Source organism: Pituophis catenifer, unplaced genomic scaffold, assembly GCF_029215685.1.
Source record: "Pituophis catenifer annectens isolate HBS135680 unplaced genomic scaffold, rPitCat1.0.hap2 SCAF_7, whole genome shotgun sequence".
Lineage (NCBI taxonomy): Eukaryota > Metazoa > Chordata > Lepidosauria > Squamata > Colubridae > Pituophis > Pituophis catenifer.
In genome coordinates this window covers 83847497-83871682 of record NW_027256887.1, presented here as the reverse complement: position 1 = coordinate 83871682, position 24186 = coordinate 83847497, and the positions used below count along the sequence as shown (strand labels likewise).

General features: G+C 39.7%; 1 protein-coding gene across 1 annotated transcript in view; it reads right to left on the bottom strand.

Moving 5' to 3' along the window:
- ST8SIA1 (ST8 alpha-N-acetyl-neuraminide alpha-2,8-sialyltransferase 1) overlaps positions 1-24186 on the bottom strand; it is a 65507-nt gene that overhangs the window by 30314 nt on the left and 11007 nt on the right. Inside the window, exon 2 of the mRNA XM_070947309.1 lies at positions 14359-14503. Coding sequence (XP_070803410.1) covers positions 14359-14503 — 145 coding nt within the window. The remainder of the gene's footprint in view (positions 1-14358; positions 14504-24186) is intronic.

Below are 24186 nucleotides of genomic sequence, written 5' to 3'. Positions count from 1 at the left end.
ACACAATGGTTTGTATTGCTTTTGGATTGTAGGGCTGGAGAAGACTCTTGAAGAGTCGCTGGGACTGCAAGGAGTTCCAATCAATATCAATCCTAAAGAAAATCAACCCTGACTGTTCTTTGGAAGGACAGATCCTGTAGTTGAAGCTCAAATACTTTGGCCAACAAATGTGAAGAGAGGACTCACTGGAAAAGACACTGATGTTGGGAAAGATGGAAAGCAAAAGGAGGAGGAGGACAGCAGAGAATGAGATGGTTAGATAGTGTCATCAACGCAACGGATATGAACTTGGGCAAACTCCGGGAGACCACGGAGGACAGGAGAGCATGGCATGCTATGGTCCATGGGGTCGTGAAGAGTCAAGACACGACTTAGCAACTGAACAACAACAATGACCTGGCTCTCATCCTCCTCAAATCACACAGCTCCCACAAATACATCAAGATAGTGCTTTCCAGGGGAATTATTATTATAGGTAGTCTTTGATTTACAACAGTTCATTTAGTGACAGTGAGAAGTTACAATGGCACAGAAAAAGTGTCTTAAGACCATTTTTCACAGTTAGGACTGTTGCGGCATCTCCATGGTCACATGATCAAAATTCAGATGGTTCGTGTTCCTATTTATGACGGTCGCAGTGTCCCTGGGATCATGTGATCACCTTTTGCCACCTTCTGACAAGAAAAGTCAACAGGAAAGCCAGGTTCACTTAACAACTGTGTTTCTAAAGGTGCTTTTTCAGGAGGCAGCTGGACTTTCTGGTTTTTCTTTGAAGACATTTTGCTTGTCATCCAAAAAGGTTCTTGGAGGAGAAATAAAACATCTTCAAAGAAAAACGAAAAAGTCCAGTTGCCTCTTGAGAAAGCACCTTTGGAACTGCCATGACCTGGATGACTGATAACCTCCATAGACAACTGTGTTTCTAACTTAACAACTTCACTTAACAACTGTGGCAAAAAAGGTCATAGAATGGGGCAAAATTCACTTAACAAGTGCCTCACTTAGCAACATCAATTTTAGGCTCAATTGATGTCGTAAGTCGAGGACTGCCTGTGTTGTATTGTCACGTCTATTGTGTTATTTGTTATTAGTTGCCCAGAATCGGGAGAACAAGATATATAAATCTAAATTAACAAGCAAGCAAACGAGTTATGCCACTTTTGTTATCTTTTTCGAGGTTGAGTCTATAAATTTCCCTTCCAGAACATCAATTATTTGCAGCAAACCTTCCAGATAGATGCTGTCCTGGTTAGATAATGTAATTTTGCAATAAAATCAGGGCTGGTGCTTCTCTTTGTAAAAATCAGGACTGTTGTATTTATTTGTTAATCTTTTTATTTAGAAAAAAGAGAGATAAGAGGCCTAGCGGGCACTAAGATTGGTATCCATGGTGATTTCGTAGCCATCTTTTGAAAACCTGTTTTCTGTTTCAAGAAGAAGCCCGGGGAAATGCTTTCTGAATTATTTACAGTAATATATTGGGGAAAGATAATGCCCTTTGTGTTTGCTTAATAGATGGGAAACATATGGGATTTTTTCTGTTTTTCTAACGCAAACAATAACCTTTCAACACTGCCCCTGCTTGGAATAAAGTCATTTTCCTCCCAGGAATTGGAGTCCAGGAATTCAAAATCCTTTCTTCTTAAATGCTTAAGATTTCTTGTATAAAAAAGGCATACATTTTAAAACGATGATTAGAAATCAACCGGTTGGGGAATTCTGGGAGATGAAGTCCACCTATCTTAAAGTTGCTAAATTTGAGAAACATTGGATTAGAGAAAGTAGAAGTCCTGTACCATACCACAGTCATATTCCAACTAAATACAGGTAGTCCTCGACTTATAACCATTCATTTAGTGACCGTTCAAAGTTACAATGGCACTGAAAAAAGTGACTTAGTCCAAAAGAGGGCTGTGAAAATATTTACAGACCCCTCGCATACTGGACATAAACTGTTTTAACTCCTACCTTCAAAACGACGCTATAGAGCATTGCACACCGGAACAACTAGACACAAGAACAGTTTTTTCCCGAACGCCATCACTCTGCTAAACAAATAATTCCCTCAACACTGTCAAACTAGTTACTAAGTCTGCATTACTATGAATCTTCTCATCATTCCTATCACCCATCTCCTCCCACTTATTTTTTTAAAAAGATTTTTATTTTTTAGACAAACATTTAATACATCAATTATCTCTTCCCTGCGACATCTCAGTGTTATCTTTCATAATTCTTTCTTCTTCTCTATAGTTATTACTTCTTCAATCTTAATCCTTATCCAATCCATAGTATCAATTCGTCATTAATATAATATTCTACTCATCACATATTTATACATACTTATATACTTAATCATTTATATCTCTTCTCCAACCAATAATAGAAATAATTCCAAATTTTAAAATATTCTGAGTCTTCTCTATCCTTAATCATCAAAGTTAATCTGTTCATTTCAGCACAGTCTAAGACTTTTTTTAATTACTTCTTCTTCCAAAGGCATCTCCTCCCACATATGACTGTAACCTTGTTGCTGGTATCCTTAAGATTTATATTGACTGTTTCCCTATGATTATCATTACCTTATGATTCTTGACAAATGTATCTTTTATTTTATGTACTCCGAGAGCGTATGCACCAAGACAAATTCCTTGTTTGTCCAATCGTACTTGGCCAATAAAGTTCTATTCTATTTTTCACCCTTGCAACATCTCCATGGCCAGGTGATCAAAATTTAGACAACTGACAACTGGATCATTTCCATGATAATTGTAGTGTTCTGGGGTCAATGTGATCCCCTTTTGCGACCAGCAAAGTCAATGGGAAGCCAGATTCACTTAACAACCGTGTTACTAACTGAACAACTGCAGTGATTTACTTAACAACTGTGGCAAGAAAGGTTGTAAAATGTGGCAAAACTCACTTAACAATGTCTCGCTTAGCAACACAGAATTTGGGCTCAATTGTGGTTGTAAATCGAGGACTACCTGTATTTAAGTGATTAACTGAATTAATCTATTTTCTGGTATCACATAACTGATTATGTACTATCAAGTTGTTGCTGACCCTTAGGTGTGTCCATTTATAATCATTTCATCTTTCCTTTTGTTAAGCTTTTTTATCTTCATGCTTCTTACATTTCTTGTTCCTACTGCAATTTTTTTGTAGCTTCAGATTTTTTTTTCCCTGTCTGGTAGCATCACCAATTAGATATCCCAAAGGCTTCAGTCTAGCCACATTGTAAACACCATTAATTCTCTGAAAGATCCATAGTTGTCTCCAGCAGTATATGGCATGTCATCAGAACAGAGGGGCCATCATCCGGCACTATATCGTCTATCATCTTATATTTTCTAACCAACTGGTTTTCTTGGTAAAAATATAATAACAGAGGAATGTTTTATTATAGCTTTGAGGAGGGAGAGGGGGAAGGGGAGGGGAGGGGGGTGAGGAGGAGAGGAAGAAGAAGAAGAAGAAGGAGAAGGAGGAGGAGGAGGAGGAGGAGGAGGAGGAGGAGGAGGAGGAGGAGGAGGAGGAGAAGAAATAATTTCATTTCTCACCCAAGAAGCTTCATTGGTTCTGGCAGGATGGTGAGAGGCTATGGAGGGATTAGTTCTGAGAGGATGGAGGGGGAGTTGGAAATATCCTATTTCTTGGCAGTTATCTGGTCATTAGCACTCTCCCTGAGAGCTCTTGAGGCTACTTGGGGTTTTATCAGACCCCTCAGGATCCCCTAAATCAGAGCGCAAATGAAAGTGGAGCCTTCTTGGAACTGCTGAAAAGATTGTGTTGTAGACAGGAGGTGTCTTATTCCTCCTCTCTGTAGAGAGAGGGCTACTCAGTATTAACATAAATGGCCTCTTTTACCCCTCTTTCAGGGATGCAGTGGCTCAGTGGCTAAGATGCTGAGCTTGTCGATTGAAAAGTTGGCAATTCAGTGGTTCGAATCCCTAGTGCTGCATAATAGGGTGAGATCACATTACTTGTCCCAGCTTCTGCCAACCTAGCAGTTCAAAAGCTCGTAAAAAATGCAAGTAGAAAAATAGAGACCACCTTCGGTGGGAAGATAACAGCGTTCTGTGCGCCTTTGGTGTTGAGTCACGCCGGTCACATGACCACGGAGACGTCTTCGGACAGCGCTGCCTCTTCGGCTTTGAAACGGAGATGAGCACTACCCCCTAGAGTCAGGAACGACTAGCACATATGTGCGAGGGGAACCTTTACCTTTACCCCTCTTTCAAATCAATGGGCCTCACTATCCAGAAAATGGAATGAAGGCACAGATAAACCCCCAACTAGCCTCCAGAGCTCTCAGGGAGAGTGCTAACGACTGGATGACTGTAAAGAAATATGATCCTTCCCCCCCACCCCACCCCCAAATTCTGTGAGAACTCCATAGCAAACCCCCCCCCCCCATGATGAAGCTTTTTGGAGAAGCAAAACATCTTCCTTAAGGAAAAAACAGTCCACTTGTCTTTGTTTTTTTTTAATATACCTTTGAGACAACTATGACCAGGATGACTGAGAAACTCCATAGACAGTAGGTCTTGAATTACAACTGGTTACTTAGTGGTCCTTTAAAATTACGACAGACATCACAAAAGGTACTTACAACCTAGTGACAGCATTAAAAAAAAAATGAGACGGCTGGGATAAACGGTACAGGTAATCCTCAACTTACAACCATAGCCCAAAATTTGTTGCTAAGTGAGACATTTGTTAAGTGAGTTTTGCCCCATTTTACGACTTTCCTTGCCACAGCTGTTAAGTGAACCATTGCAGTTGTTAAGTCCATAACTCGGTTGTCAAGTGAATCTGGCTTTCCCCATTGACTTTTCTCGTCCGAAAGTCGCAAAAGGGGATCGTATGACCTGGGGACTCTGCAACCGTCATAAATATGAACCAGTTGCCAGGCAGCCAAACTTTGGTCATGCTATCAGGAGGACGTTGCAATGGTCATAATTGTGAAAAGGGGCCATAAGTCATTTTTTTTCCAGTGACGTCATAACTCCCGATGGTCACCAGGTAAACGGTTGTAAATTGAGGACTACCTGTATAACTGGGGACATGTTAAGGATGGATATCAATTCTTGCATGTGTTGGAAGAAATATCCTTTTGGGTTCAGTTCCAAGTGGGGGGAAAGACACTGGATTCATGGAAGTTGCTTGGAAAGAAGGTTCATTGATGAACAGGATCACATGGCTTGAGATCCTGGGCAAAAAGGGCAGAGATCAACAGGGAATGCAGGGGTAACTCTGTAGATCAGTGGGTCTCAACCTTCCTAATGCTGCGACCCTTTAATACAGCTCCTCATGTGGTGGTGACCCCCAACCATAAAATTATTCCTAAAACCATTGAAAATATGTGTTTTCCGATGGTCTTGGGCGACCCCTGTGAAAGGGTCATTTGACCCCCAAAGGGGTCCCGACCCACAGGTTGAGAACCACTGCTGTAGATGGTCTTTTGAGTTCCAGGCTTGGTTGAGAGATGCAATCCTATCTTTGTTATGTAGAATGGACTGGCTCAGGCCTTAATGGCCCATTGACAAAGATGCAGGGACTGAGTTTCTGCCTCCCTTTTAGGGGAAATATTCTGCCCTTTTAATATCTCATTTATCTGAAAATATCTAAAATATCTCATTTTCCTAGGAGAGGGGTGAGTGCTAACTTCCTACACATGTCTTTGTAAAAACTCCATGTGGGACCCTTTGCTGTCTGTCGGATAGATTTAGCCCTGAAGGACGCTGCTTTCAGCCTCACGATACAGACACAATTTCAGTTTCTGAAAGCAAGAGAAAGGCATGACTTCTCCTGGATGGAAAGCTGTTAGTGGGCACTGTAACGTCTCCCCGAAGTCCTCCCTTCCTTCAAAAGTTTAGATTAAGTTTACACATTAAGCCGTCATAAAATTATGTGCCATCAAGTTGGCAGTGACTCAGTTTTGTTGTGGTCTCTATAGAGACATGATGGAATGCTGTGCTGGGATCAAATGAAGTGATCCTGACTTTAAAAGCAGGTTAAAAATCAACCCGAGAGCAACGGCAGACATAATTTTTCAGGAAGGTTCTTTTATCCAGGAAGAAATAATACCAAGCATTAGGGTCAAAATAAAGCTATGGTTATTTGAAAAATGTACTACATCATTTGAAATCTTATCAAAATAAGAGTTGTTTTTAGGAGAGGAGGAAAAAAAAAACTCCTGGCCAATTTTGGAAAGTAATATTTACAGTATCTTGTGGGATGGTGTATGGACGGGTGTTATTTGACAACTGCAAGTTTCAACAGCCTTAATCTACTTTTTCATTTTAGAAAATGAAATAAGGAAAGGGAGCTAGGAATATAATAAATTCCGTTCGAAAGCCACTGCAAATAAGACTTTCAAGACTTTTTGAAAGTCTTCAAGGCTACTTTCCATCAAGCAAAAGGATTCCATAATGTATCATGTGATCAGACGTGTCAGAAATGGAAGACCAAGGGAATAACAGAATAACCGAGTTGGAAGGGACCTTAGAGGTCTTCTAATCCAACCCACTGCTCAAACAGGAAACCCTATGCCATTTCAGATAAATTGCTGCCTAATGTCTTCTTAAAACCTGCAGTGATGGAGCACCCACAATTTCTGAAGACAAGCTGTTCCACCGGTTGATTGTTCTCATGTTAGGAAACTTCTCCTTAGTTCTGTGTTGCTTCCCTTCCTGGTTAGTTTCCATCCATGGTTTCTTGTCTTGCCTTTTGGTGCTTTGGAAAATATTTCACCCCCTCTTCTTTGTAGAAAGCTCTCAAATATTGGAATATGTCTAGGATCAGGTTGGAGACAGAATGTCCTGAACAAAAATCTACCTATGTGGTCACTAAGAGTCAACACAGACCTGATGGCACATAATCTGGCAATATGTAAAGCCGCTGGGTGAGATCATCCGTGGTTTTGGGGTGGAGTTCCATCAGTACGCTGATGACACTCAGCTGTACATCTCCACCCCAGACAATCCCAACGATGCCTTGGAAGTGATGTCCCAGTGCCTGGAGGCCGTGCGGGTCTGGATGGGGAGAAACAGGCTTTGACTCAACCCTTCCAAGACCGAGTGGCTGTGGCTGCCGGCATCCCGGTATAGCCAGCTGGTGCCATCGCTGGTTATTGGGGGCGAATCACTGGCCCCCACGGAAAGGGCCCGTCACTTGGGCGTCCTCCTGGACACACGGCTGTCGTTAGAAGAGCATATGACAGCCGTGGCCAGGGGGGCTTTCTATGAGGTTCGCCTGATACGCCAGTTGCGCCCCTTTCTAGATCGGGACTCCTTACGCATGGTCATTCAAGCACTCGTCACTTCTCGTCTGGATTATTGTAACGCTCTCTACATGGGGCTCCCTTTGGGGTGCACCCGGAGGCTCCAACTGGTGCAAAATGCGGCCGTGCGGGGGATTATGGGAGCGACGGGGCGCTCCCACGTGACACCTCTCCTGCGCGAGCTGCATTGGCTTCCGGTGGACTTCCGGGTGCGCTTCAAGGTGTTGGTGACCACCTTTAAAGCGCTCCATGGTTTAGGGCCGGGCAGGGTGCCGTCAGCCAGACAATGTCGGCTGGCGACCCCCAGGGGGAGAGCCTTCTCTGTGGTGGCACCTACCCTCTGGAATGATCTACCCCCAGAGATACGAGTGATCCCAGACCTCTGGACTTTTCGTCGGGCCCTAAAAACTTACTTTTTTCAGTTAGCCAGGCTGGCCTGATTCCATGTTGGTTTTAATGTTTGATACTGATTTTTAATTGAAATGTTTTAAATTATGGGCCAAATTTCATTTAATTATTTTTAAAAATTATTTTAACTTTTGTGTACAAATGTTTTTAGTTTGGCTGTTCACCGCCCTGAGTCTGAAAGGAGAAGGGCAGTATACAAAGAAAAGATAATCAATCAATCATGACATGGCCATTCTACTGCATCTAGATCTGCTTTTTTGTACCTTCTACCAAAAAAACCCCCATATGCGCAACATAAGAGCACTGAATTGTGCCTGATTTATGAGCAGTTCACAGAACACAATTGCTTATATTGACATTTTGTGGCCCCAAAACCCCAGCTTGTTTGCTTTCTTCCTTTCTACAACTTATCCAACTGCCCAATTTACAAACAGCAACTCTTGACTAGCTTCAAACAATATAGGTAGGGAACATAAACACCACAAAAATACACTGCAATGTAACACAGCTGAGGTCAACCTCCAATCTTATTAGCATTCCCAGGACACATTTATCCGATGCCTTGCTTCACTGCTTGGGGGGAAAAACTGGTTTTCAAGGACTTAACAGAAGGCCTACAGAGTTGAGCCTCTCCAAATCTTGTTCCAAAAGAAATATGAATAAAAGTTGATAGATAAATGATATAGATAATAGAAAGTTAAATGAGGGATAAGACAAAAAAGAAATAGAAACTCAGATGACACCAGAGTAAATGGAAAAGGAGGATGGGGGGAGGGGAAAGAAAGAAGATTATAAATATAAATGTACAATTATGAAATGATAGATTGAGTAAAATAGGAAAGAAATTGAAAAGAAAGTATATATTGTTAGAAAATTGGAGTTGCTCGGATGCCTAATAAGGGAAATATTGCACAACAAGGAGAGAGGAGTAGTGGGATAGAGGAGGAGAGGGAGAGAGAGGAATGGAAGAAAGGGGAAGGAGAGGAAGAAAGGATAGGGGACAAGAGCAGGAGAGAAGGTGAGAAAGGAGGGAAAGAGGGGAGGAGTGGGGGAGAGGAAGGGAAAGTAGGGGAGGAGAGAAGGAGGAAGAAAGTAGAAGAGAAGAGGGAGGGAGGGAGGGGAAAGAAGGAGAAGAAGGTTTGTTGTGAAAAGAGGGCAAAGAGAGGGTTATGATCAATTATGGATAAGAGAATGTACATTTACAATATGTGTATAAGAAATAAAAATAAAAAACTTTTTTCAAAAAAAACCAAAAACAAATCTTGTTCCAAAAGACAGGTGCCACAACGAAGAAGATATAGTATCCACCTGAGTTCTACCAGGTGGTCTTCTTTCACAGAGAGGAGTTGAGATGACTATGAGATGGGCAGCTCTAGAAGCTGAATAAATAAATTGAAGAAATAAATAAATGAGCTATTTTCTCCCAGATATTGGGAAAGAGGGTGAACTTCGAACTGAACCTGGCCGCAGCCATCTTTCTGTTCCTCAGTTGCCACACATAGGGGGAAGGAGGTGGGAAGGAGGTTGGAATGCATTACTGGACACAACAAAGAGCTTTTCTCCTGAGAACCAAGGTCATCTCTACTAGCAACCGATAAGGTTGGGAAAGGAGTGCCTGAAGAGCCCACCAATTAGCTCAATTGGCCAACGTGACCTGTGACACTTGGGAATGGGGTTATTCCCTAGTTTAATTGTACTGAAACCGCGGGAAAAATTTAGACTCGGCTTTCCATTGAAGCTGTGCTGATGTGATGTACTCATTAAAGAAGACCTTTGAGAAAAAGCCAAGTCTGATTTGCTTGGGTATGTTAGTAGGAACCTTGACACACTGAGGTTGGAGTATAGTGATTGTGATGTTTTTAATATATTGAGAGTGTTGCTTTAAGGTTCTGGGGACTGTTTACTTATTCAAGTATTATTATTGTTTATGTTCTTATCTCTGCTTTGTGAATCACCCAAAGTTAGGTCACATAAGAGCGGTGGCCATATAAGGCTCATTTACAAACGAACTGCTAGCTCTCATTTGTCAAGGACCCTATGAATGTCTATATTTCTCCAAGCATAAGAATGTCTTTTTATTGTCTACTTGTGTCCACCCATACACCTTAAACTGAACTGGTAAAGGGATGTCCTTTTTTACTCTCCTCTTTCTGGCCAATTATATCACAAGAAGAGGGAACAGGACTAAACGGCAGTAATAATAGCAGCATGAAAGAAAGGAACTCAACTATGGAATGTGTAGAGAGTAAGGAGACAAGCTAAGATCAGCGATTAAAGTGACAAGGAAAAACATAATAGTTTAAATCCAAAACAAAAGAAAGGCACGTGGAAATTGTCAGGCAGACAACTCCCTAATTCACATGAGCCTAAGGGGGTGGGGGGTAAAGCACAATTAGACTTGAACGATTGTTATTATGGTGGCTTGGTGGCTACTTGGTGGCTGCCCAGTGATTGGAATAAAGTATCGCAGGCTAATTCTGCCAACTGACAGCAGTTTGATTCTCACCAGGCTCAAGATTGACTCAGCCTTCTGTCCTTCCGAGGTTGGTAAAAATGAGGAGTCAAGATTGTTGGGGGCAATAGGCTGATTCTGTAAACTGCTTAGAGAGGGTGATTGATTGATTGATTGATTGATTGATTGATTGATTATTTATTTATTTATTTATTTATTTATTTATTTATTTATTTATTTATTTTATTGGTTCGATTTATATGCTGCCCTTTTCCGGAGATTCAGGGCGGCTTACAATGCATTAAGCAATAGCCTTCATACTTTTGTATATACCTGCTTAGTAGGGCTTTCGGCCCCCCCCCAAGCGCTGTTCTTTTTTAAACAAAGTCAGCTTATTGCCCCCACAATCCGAGTCCTCATTTTACCTACCTCGAAAGGATGGAAGGCTGAGTCAACCTTGAGCCTGGTGAGATTCGAACTTGCAGTAATTGCAGGCAGCTGGTGCTACTTAACCGCACTTTAGTCTGCTGCGCCACCAAGGCTCTTTATAATGCACTATAAAGTGCTGTATAAGTTTCCAGGTCAGTGATGGCGAACCTTTTTGGCACCGAGTGCCCAAACCGGAATGCGTGTGTATGTACCGGAGCTCTGGAAACCTGATAACCAGCTGGCAGGAATGTACATGCCTGTTTTCAGGCCGTTTTCAGGCTGTTTTTCAAGCCATTTTTCGGCTGTTTTCTGGTGCTCTGGCACCTGCGAAGACCAGCTGGCCAGAGCTCATGTGTGTGCTGGAAACCAGAAGAGCTGGTGATGGCACACATGCCCACAGAGGACTCTGCATGCCACCTCTGGCACGCATGCCATAGGTTCGCCATCGCGGCTCTAGGTGCTAGTGCTAAATATTATAGTCAATATTAACAAAATTTTAGCCTTCTGTTGGAGTGGATTTCTTGGTTTGGCTACACCATGGGGCTGAGAAAATTTTAGCCTTCTCCAAACTGAAACTAGCAATTTCTCATGGTCCTGTGAAACCTTCTCACACAACCCAGATATTTTTTCCCATAGCACTTAAGGAAAATAATCACAACAGCACTCGGGATTCTGAAACAGAATTGTACTGACCTTGTGAGAACACAGTCATGAATCACTCATTATTAATCTCTACTTGGCATAGTCCTTCATGGTATCCTATCACTATGGATGATTAAACCTACATAGCTGAATGTGGCAGAACGATGTGGTCAGTTACTCATTGGGAACAAAAGATGGAGGGCAGAAGGGAATTTGTGTCTGTGTTTGTGTGATTTTTTTATGTGCATGCTTGCTATAGACAAAAGACTGTCATTCTTCCATCTTTTTCAATTCGGTAAATGGTCCCTTGTCCACTTACTTACATTTAAATGTTTTCATGCTTTGATAACTTTTATGCTACCAACCTTTTACAGCAGAGGTGTCAAACAGAGCCTTGGTAGTACAGTGGTCTAAAGCACCCTGTTATTAAGACCAGCTGCCTGCAATTACTGTAGGTTCAAATCTCGCCAGGCTCAAGGTTGACTCAGCCTTCCATCCTTTCTAAGGTAGGTAAATTGAGGATCCAGTTTGTGGGGGCAATAAGCTGACTTTGTATAAATCTACAAAAGGATGAAGGCTATTGCTTAGCACATTGTAAGCCGCCCTGAGTCTCCGGAGAAGGGCGGCATATAAATCAAATAAAAAAAAAAATTCAAGGCTGGGGGTAAGTACAGGTAGTCCTCAAGTTACGACCACAACTGAGCCCAGAATTTCTGTTGTTAAGTGAGACATTTATTCAGGAGCTGGGCAACCAGCACATTAAGTTACGATGGGATTGTCATCTGCAACTTTCCTAGGGAGTTTCTGACAAGCAAAGTCAATGGGAGAAGCCAGGTGTGCTTTAACGACTGCATGACTCACTTAACAACAGTGGTGATTTACTTAACAACCATGGCAAAAAAAAAAAAAAAAGGCCGTAAAAATGGGGCACAACTCACCTGCCTTGTTTAGCAAGGGAAATTTTGGGCTCAACTGTGGTGATAAGTGGAGAACTACCTGTATTTATTTACTGATTTTGGTGTGGTAGAATGTAGTCTGGATTCCCAAGAGTGAAGAGCTGCATTCCAAAGGAGCACAAAACATTGAAATTTAGATAGTTGGTTGAGAGGAAAAGAGTTAAGAAGGCTCTTCCTTAGAAGTCCTGACAGTTTATCTTTAATAGTATAAGTAGTGGACAGTATACCATATTTTTCAGACTGTAAGACGCATTTTCCCCCCCTCCAAAAAAGTGGGTGGAAATGATGGTGTGTCTTATAGAGCGAATATTGCGGCGGAGAGGGGGTTGGTGCGGCACCAATTAGTTGTTCTAGGCGGCGGGGATTGCTGCCACCTGTCATTGCCGCCGCCCGTTTGCTGGCAAATGGGTGGCGGTGATCCCTGCCACCTAGAACAGCTGATTGGTGGTGTTCCGAGAAGCAAATCCAACAGCCAATCAGCTGCTTGGCTCCAAAGACTCCAATGTTCCCCGGTGGTGGCAGCAGCTCAGCTCAGTTGACCGGTGGTGGGCGCAACGGAGCAGAGCCCTGACGAGCCACATGCTGGGGCTGTGACAATGTGCTTAAGCTGACCAGATTGTTTGCTGCAAGGATGCTAGACAGATGAATACCGGATGGATGCTGGGAGGCAGAGGCAGGGTTTTTTTTTCCTTGTTTTCCTCTTCTAAAGCTAATGTGTGTCTTATATTCCGAAAAATACGATAAGCATGCTATCTTTAATAGTACCAGTATAAGTAATGCCATGGATTTTGTAAATTGCTAACTAACGTAATTACTTTGTATTTTGATTTGATTTATTTTCTCTCTTTTAAAATGATGTTCAGATTTATTAGCTTTTAGCATTCCTAATTTGATAAAACAGGCTGGAGTAGGTCTCCAGATAAGAAAAAGTTTGTTAGTACAAACTGGCCTCTGGTTTATCTCTTTTGTGAACTCCAAACAACCTTTTTCCTTACAATTTACTCCCCTTCTGTCAGACCTCATTTCACTGAACATGTGTGATTTTATGGGATGCAAGTATCTAACACGTTTGACTACATGTAATTGATTTTCTATGCAAAGGAGAGGTTGTTTTTATCCCGTTCAATCAACTTTCCTCTTGCATTTTGTTGTTGTTAACTATAAAAAGGAGTGAAACATGGGGCTTGGGGTTCTCTCTCTCCTTTTTCATAGAGAGATCCCACTTTATCAGGGTACCCCCGTGGTGGAATTCATTTTTTTTTAACTACAGGTGGTGTGGCTTGGTGGGCGTGGCAGGGAAAGGACACTGCAAAATCCCCATTCCCTCCCCACTCCTGGGGAAAGGATACTGCAAAATCTCCATTCCCACCCCACTCTGGGGCCAGCCAGAGGTGGTATTTGCCAGTTCTCCAAACTACTCAAAATTTCCGCTACCGGTTCACCAGAACCTGTCAGAACCTGTTGAATAGCACCCCTGGGGTACCCTAATAAACTGCTTTTAATGATCTTATGACTCAGTTACTTAATTGGGAAGGTAAATTGAGGCAGAATCTGGGGCCAGATTTAGCTATCAGTAGTTTCCTTTGGTTTGGCAATAATTTTTGTCTGTACATGAAGAACAATAAAACAAACTGCTTAGAAGAAAGACAGCATGTCTTCCTTGATTTTTGGAGCCCGACATTTGGTTCGGTTTGAAACCATCCAATGCGGATGATTTATTAAGTACACTGCGATACCAGTTACGATTTACTCATAATTACTCTGCCACAGGAAGGAGTCAACCTATTTTCCAAGGCACCTGAAGGCCAGACAAGAAATAATGGATGGAAACCTAGAAATAAGGAGAAATTTTCTGACAGTGAGAACAATCAACCAATGGAACAGAAGTTGCCTTTGGAAGTTGTGGGAGCTTCATCACTGGAGGCTTTCAAGAAGAGATTGGACTACCATTTGTCAGAAATGGGGTAGGGTCTCCTGCTTGGCCGGGGGGTTGGACTAGATGACCTACAAGGTCCCTTCCAACTCTGTTAATCTAATCTAATCTTAATACTCAGCAACTTATTTAAGCCATGATGTGCAGTCCTGACAACAGTGATGTATTCAACAAGCTATTGTTACATGTTGACAGAGCATATTGGGAAAAGCAAAACTGGCCTTCTACAACAAGAGTAATCCAGGTCACTAACCTTTGGAAACAGTGAGAAGGTTTCGTTGTCAATTGTGTTGTAGTACAGAAATTCGCCATCATACCAGACTCTCTTTCCCACCGGAGAATTTTGTTTCGTCATTGCAAAGAGATGGCTTGGATCACAACAATCTTTGAGAAGCTTCCTAATAGAAAAGAGGAAGGAGAGAAGGTAAAATAACCATGGTAGATATTATGGTAAGAGATATTATTTGTAAGCTTTCTTGAGCACGATTAGGCAAATTCTCAACCCAAAACTGGTGGTAGGACCAAGATCCAGATATGTTTATAGGATAGTCTGTGGACACTAAAACTAATCCATCCTTCCAGAGCTGTTTTGTCATCTAAAGCAGTGTTTGAGGGGTCCTTGATGCTCTCTGAGACGTTTCATTACCCAAACTAACATCATCAGTGTTAGCATGAAATGTCTACAAGGAAACAACCAAGTTCAGAGAGCACCGAGGACCGCTCATTTCAACCCTGAGCTACAAATATTCTCCTTTATTGGTAAAACAGTGTTTCTCAACCTCAGCATCTTTAAGATCTGTGGACATCAGCTTCCAGAATTCCCCAGCCAGCATGCTGGCTGGGGAATTCTGGGAGCTGACGTCCACCCATCTTAAATTTGCTAAAATTGAGAAATGATGATCTGGATTCCTGCAATCTTGAGATTGTCTTTAGCTGCCCAACATTACCCAGCTACATATGGATCTTATAATGGAAGTCAACTTCAGCATCTGCTTTATACTTCCGGAGTCCAAGAAGATGAAATTCTGGGAGTTGAAGTTCACAAGTTGCTAAGATTGGACACTCCTGCCCTACACCATTCTTAGCTTCCATTTGTTTCTTCTTCCTGGGCAGATGGGCAGATTGGGCAACAGTCCGTCTCCGTTTTGAGATGAGACTTATGAAGCTGAAACCTTCTGGTAAATAAAGGTGACCCTGCTTTGAAATAGAAACGCAAAAGGAGAACTGCTTGGCACTCATTCTGTTCTGACCTAAAATAATTACAGAGGTTGGGCCTTGGAACTCTTAAGCAACTTGGAAGAGATGCCTCCAAAGACCTTGGCCAGTTCCTGCCATCTGTGACTAATGGGATGATTAATTCATCATGCAGCTGATAAATCCTTCCCTTCTTTCTTTTTCTTTTTGCTTCTAAGCCTTCTTAGCGTCATATGTTTGTTAAAAATGGATTGCATTTAAGCACCTGGAGATCACGAAAATAATACAGAAGGAGGAGATTCACAAGCAGAAATTTGGATCAGGTGGACTTAGAGTAAAGGAGGAGAGAATTGCAAAAAGATCCAACCTTGTAATGTTACCAGGGCAGAAGTCCTAGCTAATGCTGATTTATGCTCTCAACAGCATTTCCTGAAAGAAAGACCCACTGATTGGGATTGACTCTTAGTTTAAGTGGACACAAGATGCCCTTCCCTGCATCTGAATCCTGCAAGGTAGTATTTAGATTCATGTAACCCTGTCAAGGAATGATTAATTGCATTTGAGGGTGCAAAAGTTGGTGTATTTTTATGGGTTAGTGTTTTGTACAGATCTGGTTTACCCTTGAGGCATTGCGCAAAACCAGATGTTTTTAATAAATAAATTAACCATAAGATATGAATGTAGCTATGCAACTATTTGTTAAGCAAGCATTTGTTAAGTCAATTTTGCCCCCTTTTATGACCTTCCTTGCCGCAGTTGTTAACTGAATCACTGCAGTTGTTAAGTAAGTAAACACGGTTGTTAAATGAATCTGGTTCCCCCAATGACTTTTTTTTAAAAAAATTTGATTTATATGCCGATGCCGCCCTTCTCCGGAGACTCAGGGCGGCTTACAATGTGCTAAGCAATAGCCTTCATCCTTTTGTATATTTATACAAAGTCATCTTATTGCCCCCATAATCTGGATCCTCAGTTTACCTACCTTAGAAAGGATGGAAGGCTGAGTCAACCTTGAGCCTTTGACTTTGACTTTGACCCTTGACTTTGCCTGTCAGGAGGCTACAAAAGGCGATCTCATGATCCCAAGGCACTGCAACCGTCATAAATAGGAGTCCGTTGCCAAGCACCTGAATTTGATCACATGACCATGGGGATGGTACAATGGTCGTAAGTGTGAAAAACGCTCACTGCCACCATAACTTCGAATGGTAGTTAAATGAACTGTTTGTTAAGTCAAGAACTACCTGTATTTATTTTCACCAGACAGACAGAATCTTTGCCAGACTAAACTGTCTATACTAGGACTTCCGGCGGTGACGTCATCACGAACGGGTGAGGAAACGGAGGCTCCGTCTCTGAAACCCAAATTTCCTCATTAATTGCTCTTTAGGGGCATTCCCGAACTTGGAGGGATCGGGAAACGAAAGGAATTCGCGAAGCCCCCTGGTGTTGCGCTGTCATCAGGGAGGTCGAGCGATCAACCTCTTAAATTGGTGGAGAAGAAGTCGGCCTTATCGGCGGACAGGAGTGATGGCGCCCGCCTAGATCGAAGCAAAAAGTGGAAGCAATTCCGAGTGACTGTCAGATAGATCACCTACAATAGAGACGGCAAACAGGACGCGCGATCGAATCAGAGAAAGACAAGTGAGTTACAACAGCGGCGATACAAGAGGAGAAGGAAAAAAGGGGAAATAACTACAGCGCGGAAGAGAGAATCCCATAGAATGACTAAGCAAAACATCAGAAAAGGAGAAATAGCGCTCGAAGCGGTCTGATTGCGGACCTTTACAGCTGATCAAAGGGAGCAGCCTGTGGACTTTGTGGATATAGAGACAAGCTGTTTGATCTTGGGAATTATAACTGATTCAAACCCCAAACATCGGAAACCGAATACAGAGACTGAAATACCGGACTAAGTGGTGAATTTTACGGATACAGAAGATCTGTCGGGATTTCGAACTCTGGATTTACAAATAACTTTGGATAATAAGAACTTAAGTTTAAAAAAAAAGATTTGAAAATTGAATGCAGAGATCCGATTACTGGGAGAAGAAATTAAAAAAAAAAAAGACTGAGACAACACAGATTGCGTTTTTCATGATTGTGAAAGAACAGACTGAGAGAGGTAAAACAAGAAGACAATAAGGACTAAAGAAAATAAAAATTAAGTGAATTATTAATTTTGAACTATTTAATTAGTTAATAAGTTTAATATTTGAAAGAAATATATAAGTTGACAATATTTTTATAGCTATAAATTGTATTGTGGAATTGTAGTTAGACAAGGAATTATTGTTAAAGCGAAAGACTGATTTTTATATAAAATAACAGATGAGTTGACTGTATCTCTGAGATAGACTGATTGAAAAAGGGAGTAATTGAAAAGATTGCTAATTAGGAAAATAAGAAAATTAAATTAAAATCTTGATTGATAAGTAAATAGATTTATACTGTGAACAAGAATTAATTGCTTAATCGGGATAACTGGCAATATAATATAATATAACGATATATAAGTTGTGTGGTGTATAAGTAGTATTTGGAGGGGAAAAGAGATATTAAGGAATAACTTAATAATTGATGCTAAGGTTGGAAAGCTTTACACGAATATTAAAAATGTATACAACATCCACCATAACAAAGACAGGGAAAAAACCTACAACTACTACGTTAGTAATGACTCCCTCCCCCTCACAACAAAAAACAATAGATAGCATGATGGGGAAAGAAAAAGAAAAAGAAAAACTGGAAATGGCACCTAATGTAATACAAGATATGTTTCAAAAGATCCAGGAAACACTGCTTCAAACACAAGAAAAAATAGCTGAAAATCAGGAAGAAATGAGAAGGTTCCATGCAGAGATCAGAAATGAATTAGGAGAAGTTAAGGAAGATATTAAGACCATGAAAGATAAAATTGGGGGCATTCAAAATTCTATAGCAGAAAATGAACAGAGAATTAGGAAAACGGAAACAAAAATAGATCACGTGGAATTAAAAGTAGAAGCAATGGAACAAAAAACCCTACAACTAAACAAAGAAATGTCAGACTCCTTGGCCATGCTCGAAATGGAAAAGGCCTCATACTTCCTGCGTTTTCAAAATGTTCCAGAAGAAAAAAATGAGGATTTAGAAGGAAAGATGGTGGAGATTATTGCAGGAATGATACAAAAAGAGCCAGAAGAAATAAAAGGACAATTGGAAGAAACTTATCGTGTACAAACAAATTATATAAGAAGACACAGATTGGCGAGAGAAGTCCATGTTAAATTTAAAAAAAAATCAATCCGAGATGAAGTCTATAAGAAATCTAGAGAAGAAACGGTGATCTATAATGGAAAAAAATTATAATTTTAAAACAGATACCCCGAAGAGTAAGAAATCTACGACAACAATATCAGTTTTTAACACAACTATTGATCAAATACAAGATAATGTATAGATGGCTGCCAATAGAGGGGATCTTAATTACGTGGGAAGACAAAAGAAATAAAATAGACACTCTAGAAAAGGCAAGAGAATTTCATAACACACATTTTAGACTAGAAGTAGAACAGGAAAGTAAGGAGGAAACAGATAGTAAAAGTCAAGAAGAAGAACCAATAGAAACAAAGGAAGAAAAAGAAATAAGACAGAGGCAAGAAAAAGAGAGAGAACAGAGAGAAGGTGCAAAACCTAGAGAACGGATGGAAACAAGAAACACCAAAAAACAGATACAATAGGCAATGGATGAACAGATCAAACTCTTTTTGGTAAACATTAATGGCTTAAATGCCCCAAAGAAAAGGAATCAAATTTTCACAAAATTACGAAAATTAGAAGCAGATGTGATATGTCTGCAAGAAGTACACATTCAAAAAGATTATCAAAAAATCCTAGAAAACCCCAAATTAGGAAAATTATATTTATCTCTGGCCCCAAAAAAGAAAAAAGGAGTAGTGATTTACGTAAAAGAAAAAATACAATCTAAACTAGTTTATACCGATGAGCAAGGTAGAGTGGTGATGGTTGAATTAGAAATAGGAAAAAGGAAAATGTTAATTGTAGGGATTTATGCACCTAACCAAAAACTACAGGTTTTTTTTAAAGACCTACATATAAAATTAGCAGAATTAGAATATGATGATATTTGTGTAATAGGGGATTATAATGCAATAGTAGATGCAAAGAAAGACTACAAAACTGGGGAAAAAAAACAAAAGAAAAAAGAAATACTTCCAAAAGAATTCTTTACTATGGCTGAAGAACTAAACTTGGCAGACGTATGGAGGGAAACACATGAAGAAGAGGCCCAATACACCTTTTACTCCCATCCGCATAACTCCTGGTCAAGACTGGACATGGCATGGATGACCCCAAGTATCAAAACAGAAGTAGAAAAAATTGAGATAGGCACAAACCAATGGGCAGACCACAATCCACTATTCATAAACTGGAAAGGGGAAAGAAGATGTAAGAGATGGACAATGAACCAAAGATTATGTAAAGAAAAAGAATTTAATTTGATGTTAGAAAAGGAAGTAAAAATATTCTTTCAGATAAATAAAATAGAGGAAACCTCTTTACAAAACACATGGGATACTTTAAAAGCATATATAAGGGGACTAGTAATAGCATATACGAGGAAAAAGAATAAAGAGAAGAAAAAACAATTAGATAAATTAGAGAAAGACCTAAAACAAATAGAACAAAAACTCCAGGAAAAGCCCCAGAACAAAACAGTAAGAGAAGAATGGGAAATGATTAAGCATAAATTGAATTTGATAAACCAAATAGAACTAGCCCAAAAAATAAAAATGGCGAAACAAAACTATTTCGAGCACGCAAATAAAACGGGCAGATGGCTAGCCTATAAACTGAAAAAAGAACAGAAAAAAAGAATGATATACCAATTGAAGGATGATAAAGGAGAAATTCAACATAGTAAAGAGGCCAAAAAAGATATTATTAAGAAATTTTATGCGAATCTATGTAATCAGGGGAAAATAGAGGAAGATAAAATAAAACAGTACATAGAGAAATCAGGAATGCCAAAAATCACAGAAGAACAAAGAATTACTCTCAATAGGCCAATAACCAAATTAGAACTAGATGAAGTACTGAAAAAGCAAAAAAACAATAAAACACCGGGTCCCGACGGGCTACCGGTAGAAATATATAAAACAATGCAAGAAGTATTGGGAGAGAATATGTTGCGATTATATAATGAAGTTATGGAGAAAGCCAAGATACCAAATTCATGGACAGAAGCCATAATAACACTCATTCCAAAAGAAGACACAGATCTCCAGTTAATACAAAACTATAGACCTATTTCATTATTGAATGCCGATTACAAAATATTTGCAGCAATCTTGGCAGAAAGAATTAAATTAGTATTAAATACATATATACACCCAGACCAAAATGGATTTCTGCCGGGACGCCAAATAAAGAACAACATGAGAATAATATTTAATGCTTTAGAATACTATGAATCACACCCGGAGAAGCAGGCAGTGTTGGTTTTTCTTGACGCCCAAAAGGCCTTCGATAACCAAAATTGGAAATTTATGATTGAACAACTACAAAATATGCAAATTGGGGAAAAATTTGGGAAAATTATAGCAGAAATCTATACCAAGCAATCAGCAAGGATAATTATGAATGATGACATAACAGACAAATTTAATATAACAAAAGGAGTCAGACAAGGCTGTCCACTTTCCCCCTTACTATATATTCTATCATTGGAAACCCTGTTGAAAAAAATTAGAGAAGATCAAGGAATTGAAGGTTTAAGGATTAATAGAGAAGAATACAAAGTTCAAGCCTTTGCTGATGACTTAGTGTTTTTGACAGAAAATCCTATGGAATCTATACCTAATTTATTCCAAAAAATAGAAGAATTTGGAGAAGTGGCTGGACTAAAAATTAATAAAAGTAAATCGAAGCTAATTGTTAAAAACCTTACGGAAATCCAAACAAAAGATTTGATAGATAATATACAAATCCAAACAACCAAAAAAAAAAAAATATATCTAGGAATCTGCTTATCTACAAGAACATCAACAATTAAAGAAAACAATTATGATAAATTACTAGAACAAACAAAGAAAGACTTAGAAAAATGGGAAAATTTACACATTTCATTCCTAGGAAGAATTTCGGCCATCAAAATGATTATATTACCTAAATTTTTATATTTGTTTCAGGTCACCCCAATTAAAATAGATAAACCGTTTTTTGAAAAGCTGAATAAAATAACATCTAAATTTATTTGGCAAGGGAAAAGGCCACGAATAAAATTTAAACTGCTTCAGGATACAAAAGATAGAAGAGGAGCTGCACTCCCTGACTGGGAGATATACTACCAAGCAGCAGTACTATCGTGGGTCAAAGATTGGATAGAATTAAAGGACTCTAGAACTTTAACAATTGAGGGACACGAACTTCAAACTGGCTGGCACTCCTTTATGTGGGATGAGAAATACAAAACACATTCATATTTTAAAACACATACAATAAGGAACTCATTATTACCAATTTGGCTTAAAATTAAAAAACAACATTATATGAAGATACCAAATTGGCTAGCACCGGCTGAATCAATTAGACACCCAAATTTAACAGATAAGACAAAAATAATTAGATATAAAGATATAATTGACTATCAAGGCAAACTAAAGACAAAACAACAATTGGAGATAGATTTACACAGAGGAATAGACTGGTGGACTTACACTCAAATACAATCCAAATATAGAGAGCATATAAAAACATATGAAATTTATAATCAAAAACAAGAAATAGATAAAATTATATTAGATTCAGAAAATAAATTAATTAGTAGAATTTATAAATTTCTCCTACGCTATAAATTGGAAGAAGAGACAGTCAAAGAAACGATGATTAAGTGGGCTCAAAATATCAAACACACAATACCTTTGGAAAAATGGGAAAAGTTCTGGCAGGTAAACCTAAAGTTAACGAAAGCAACGGCGTACAAGGAAAATCAACTGAAAATGTTTTATCGGTGGCATATGTCTCCAACCAGATTGGCAAAAATACAACCTAAAAATAGCCCAATTTGTTGGAAGTGCAAAAAGGCACAAGGGACTTTCTATCATTTATGGTGGACATGCCCGGCAGCAAAGAAATTTTGGTCTAACATCAAAAAATGGTTGGAACAAATAACAAAAACACAGATTGAAAAAGAACCAGAAACATTTTTATTAGGAATATTTAACAAATCATACCGTAAGGATATCAAATATCTTACAATTCATATATTAACTGCTGCAAGAATAACCTACGCAAGAAATTGGAAGCAAGAAAAAATACCAAGTGAAACAGAAGTAATAGGGAAAATTTTAGAATGCGCTGAAATGGATAGGTTAACCAAAGAATTACAAGAAAAAGAAGAATCAGACTATTATAAAATATGGAATAATTGGTATAATTGGTTAAAAATTAGAAATATACAAAAAATATAGGGGATATATTACTGATTGATACATATATATGTAATAAAAATATTATTAGATTACAGAAAGGTGAAGGAATATATTATAAGTAGAAGTGTAGAACGTCACTCTGAAAAAATGCTTAAGAAGAAATTATATTCTTTTTGTGTATATGTTGTATAAATGTTAGTTGTGTATATGTTACGTATGTCTTTTTTAATATTTATATTCAATAAAAACTATTTTAATAAAAAAAATAAATAAACTGTCTATACTAGTCTAATCCTGATGGATATACGCTGGGAGTGGCTACCCTAAATGTCTTTGATCCAGTTTCACGATGTCCTGCCTCTTGTTTTCGCACCCATCCCTGGTATGTGGGAACCCTCTGCATTACTCTAGTCCAAGAGTGTCAAACTCAATTTCATTGAGGGCCGCTTCAGGGTTGTGTTTCACATGAGGGGAGGGGGCGGGGCCAATGGGGGCGTGGCCAGCCCGATGTCACTTGTGTCGGGGCCGCCTGTATTGTCCCGAGCGTTCTGCTAGTGAAAACAGGCTCCCGAGTTTCGTTTTTGGCTGCTACGGCCTCCTGCAATCCTCTGCCAGTGAAAACGGAGCTCGGGAGAGTGACCGCAGAAATGGCAATGGCAAAGGTAAATCAAGTAAAGGTAGCCCTTGATTTACAACCATTCATTTAATGACTGTTTGAAGTTACAATGGCACTAAAAAAAGGGATTATACCTGCTTTTCACACTTAACGACTGTTGCAGCATCCCCATGATCCTGTGATCAAAATTTGGTTCCTTGGCAACTGACATGTATTTTTGACAGTGGCCGTGTCCCGGGATTATGGGATCACCTTTGGTGGCCTTTTGACAAGTAATGGGGAAGCCAGATTCACTTAACATCCGTGTTACCAATTTAACAACTGCAACGAGTCATTTAACAGCTTGGCAAGAATGGTTGTAAAATAGGACATAATTTGCTTAACAACTGCCTTGCTTACTCTGTTTTCCCCAAAATACGACATCCCTCGATAATAAGCCCAATCGGTTTATTTAAGCGTTTATTTCAGGGTTCAAAAAAATATAAGACATGGTGTTATTTTCGGAGAAACACGGTAGCAATAGAAATTTTGGGCTCAACTGTGTTCGTAACTCAAGGACTACCTGTTTAAGAAGTTAAGATCAAGAGATACGTAACGTGTTACTACACTACAATCCAGTCTTCTTCAAATTGGTGGCCTTCAGATGCCTTGGGACTGCAACTCCCAGAATTCCCAGCTGTACACGTAAAGCCCTGAAAACATCGAAGTGAGATCTACAGCTGGGAATGGAGAAGACCCTGCCCCTCCGGCCCTTCAAAGCCAAGGATCAGAGCCCTTTTCGGATCCATGCAAAGCCTATAACTGGGATGGCGAACCTGTGGCACGTGTGGCACAT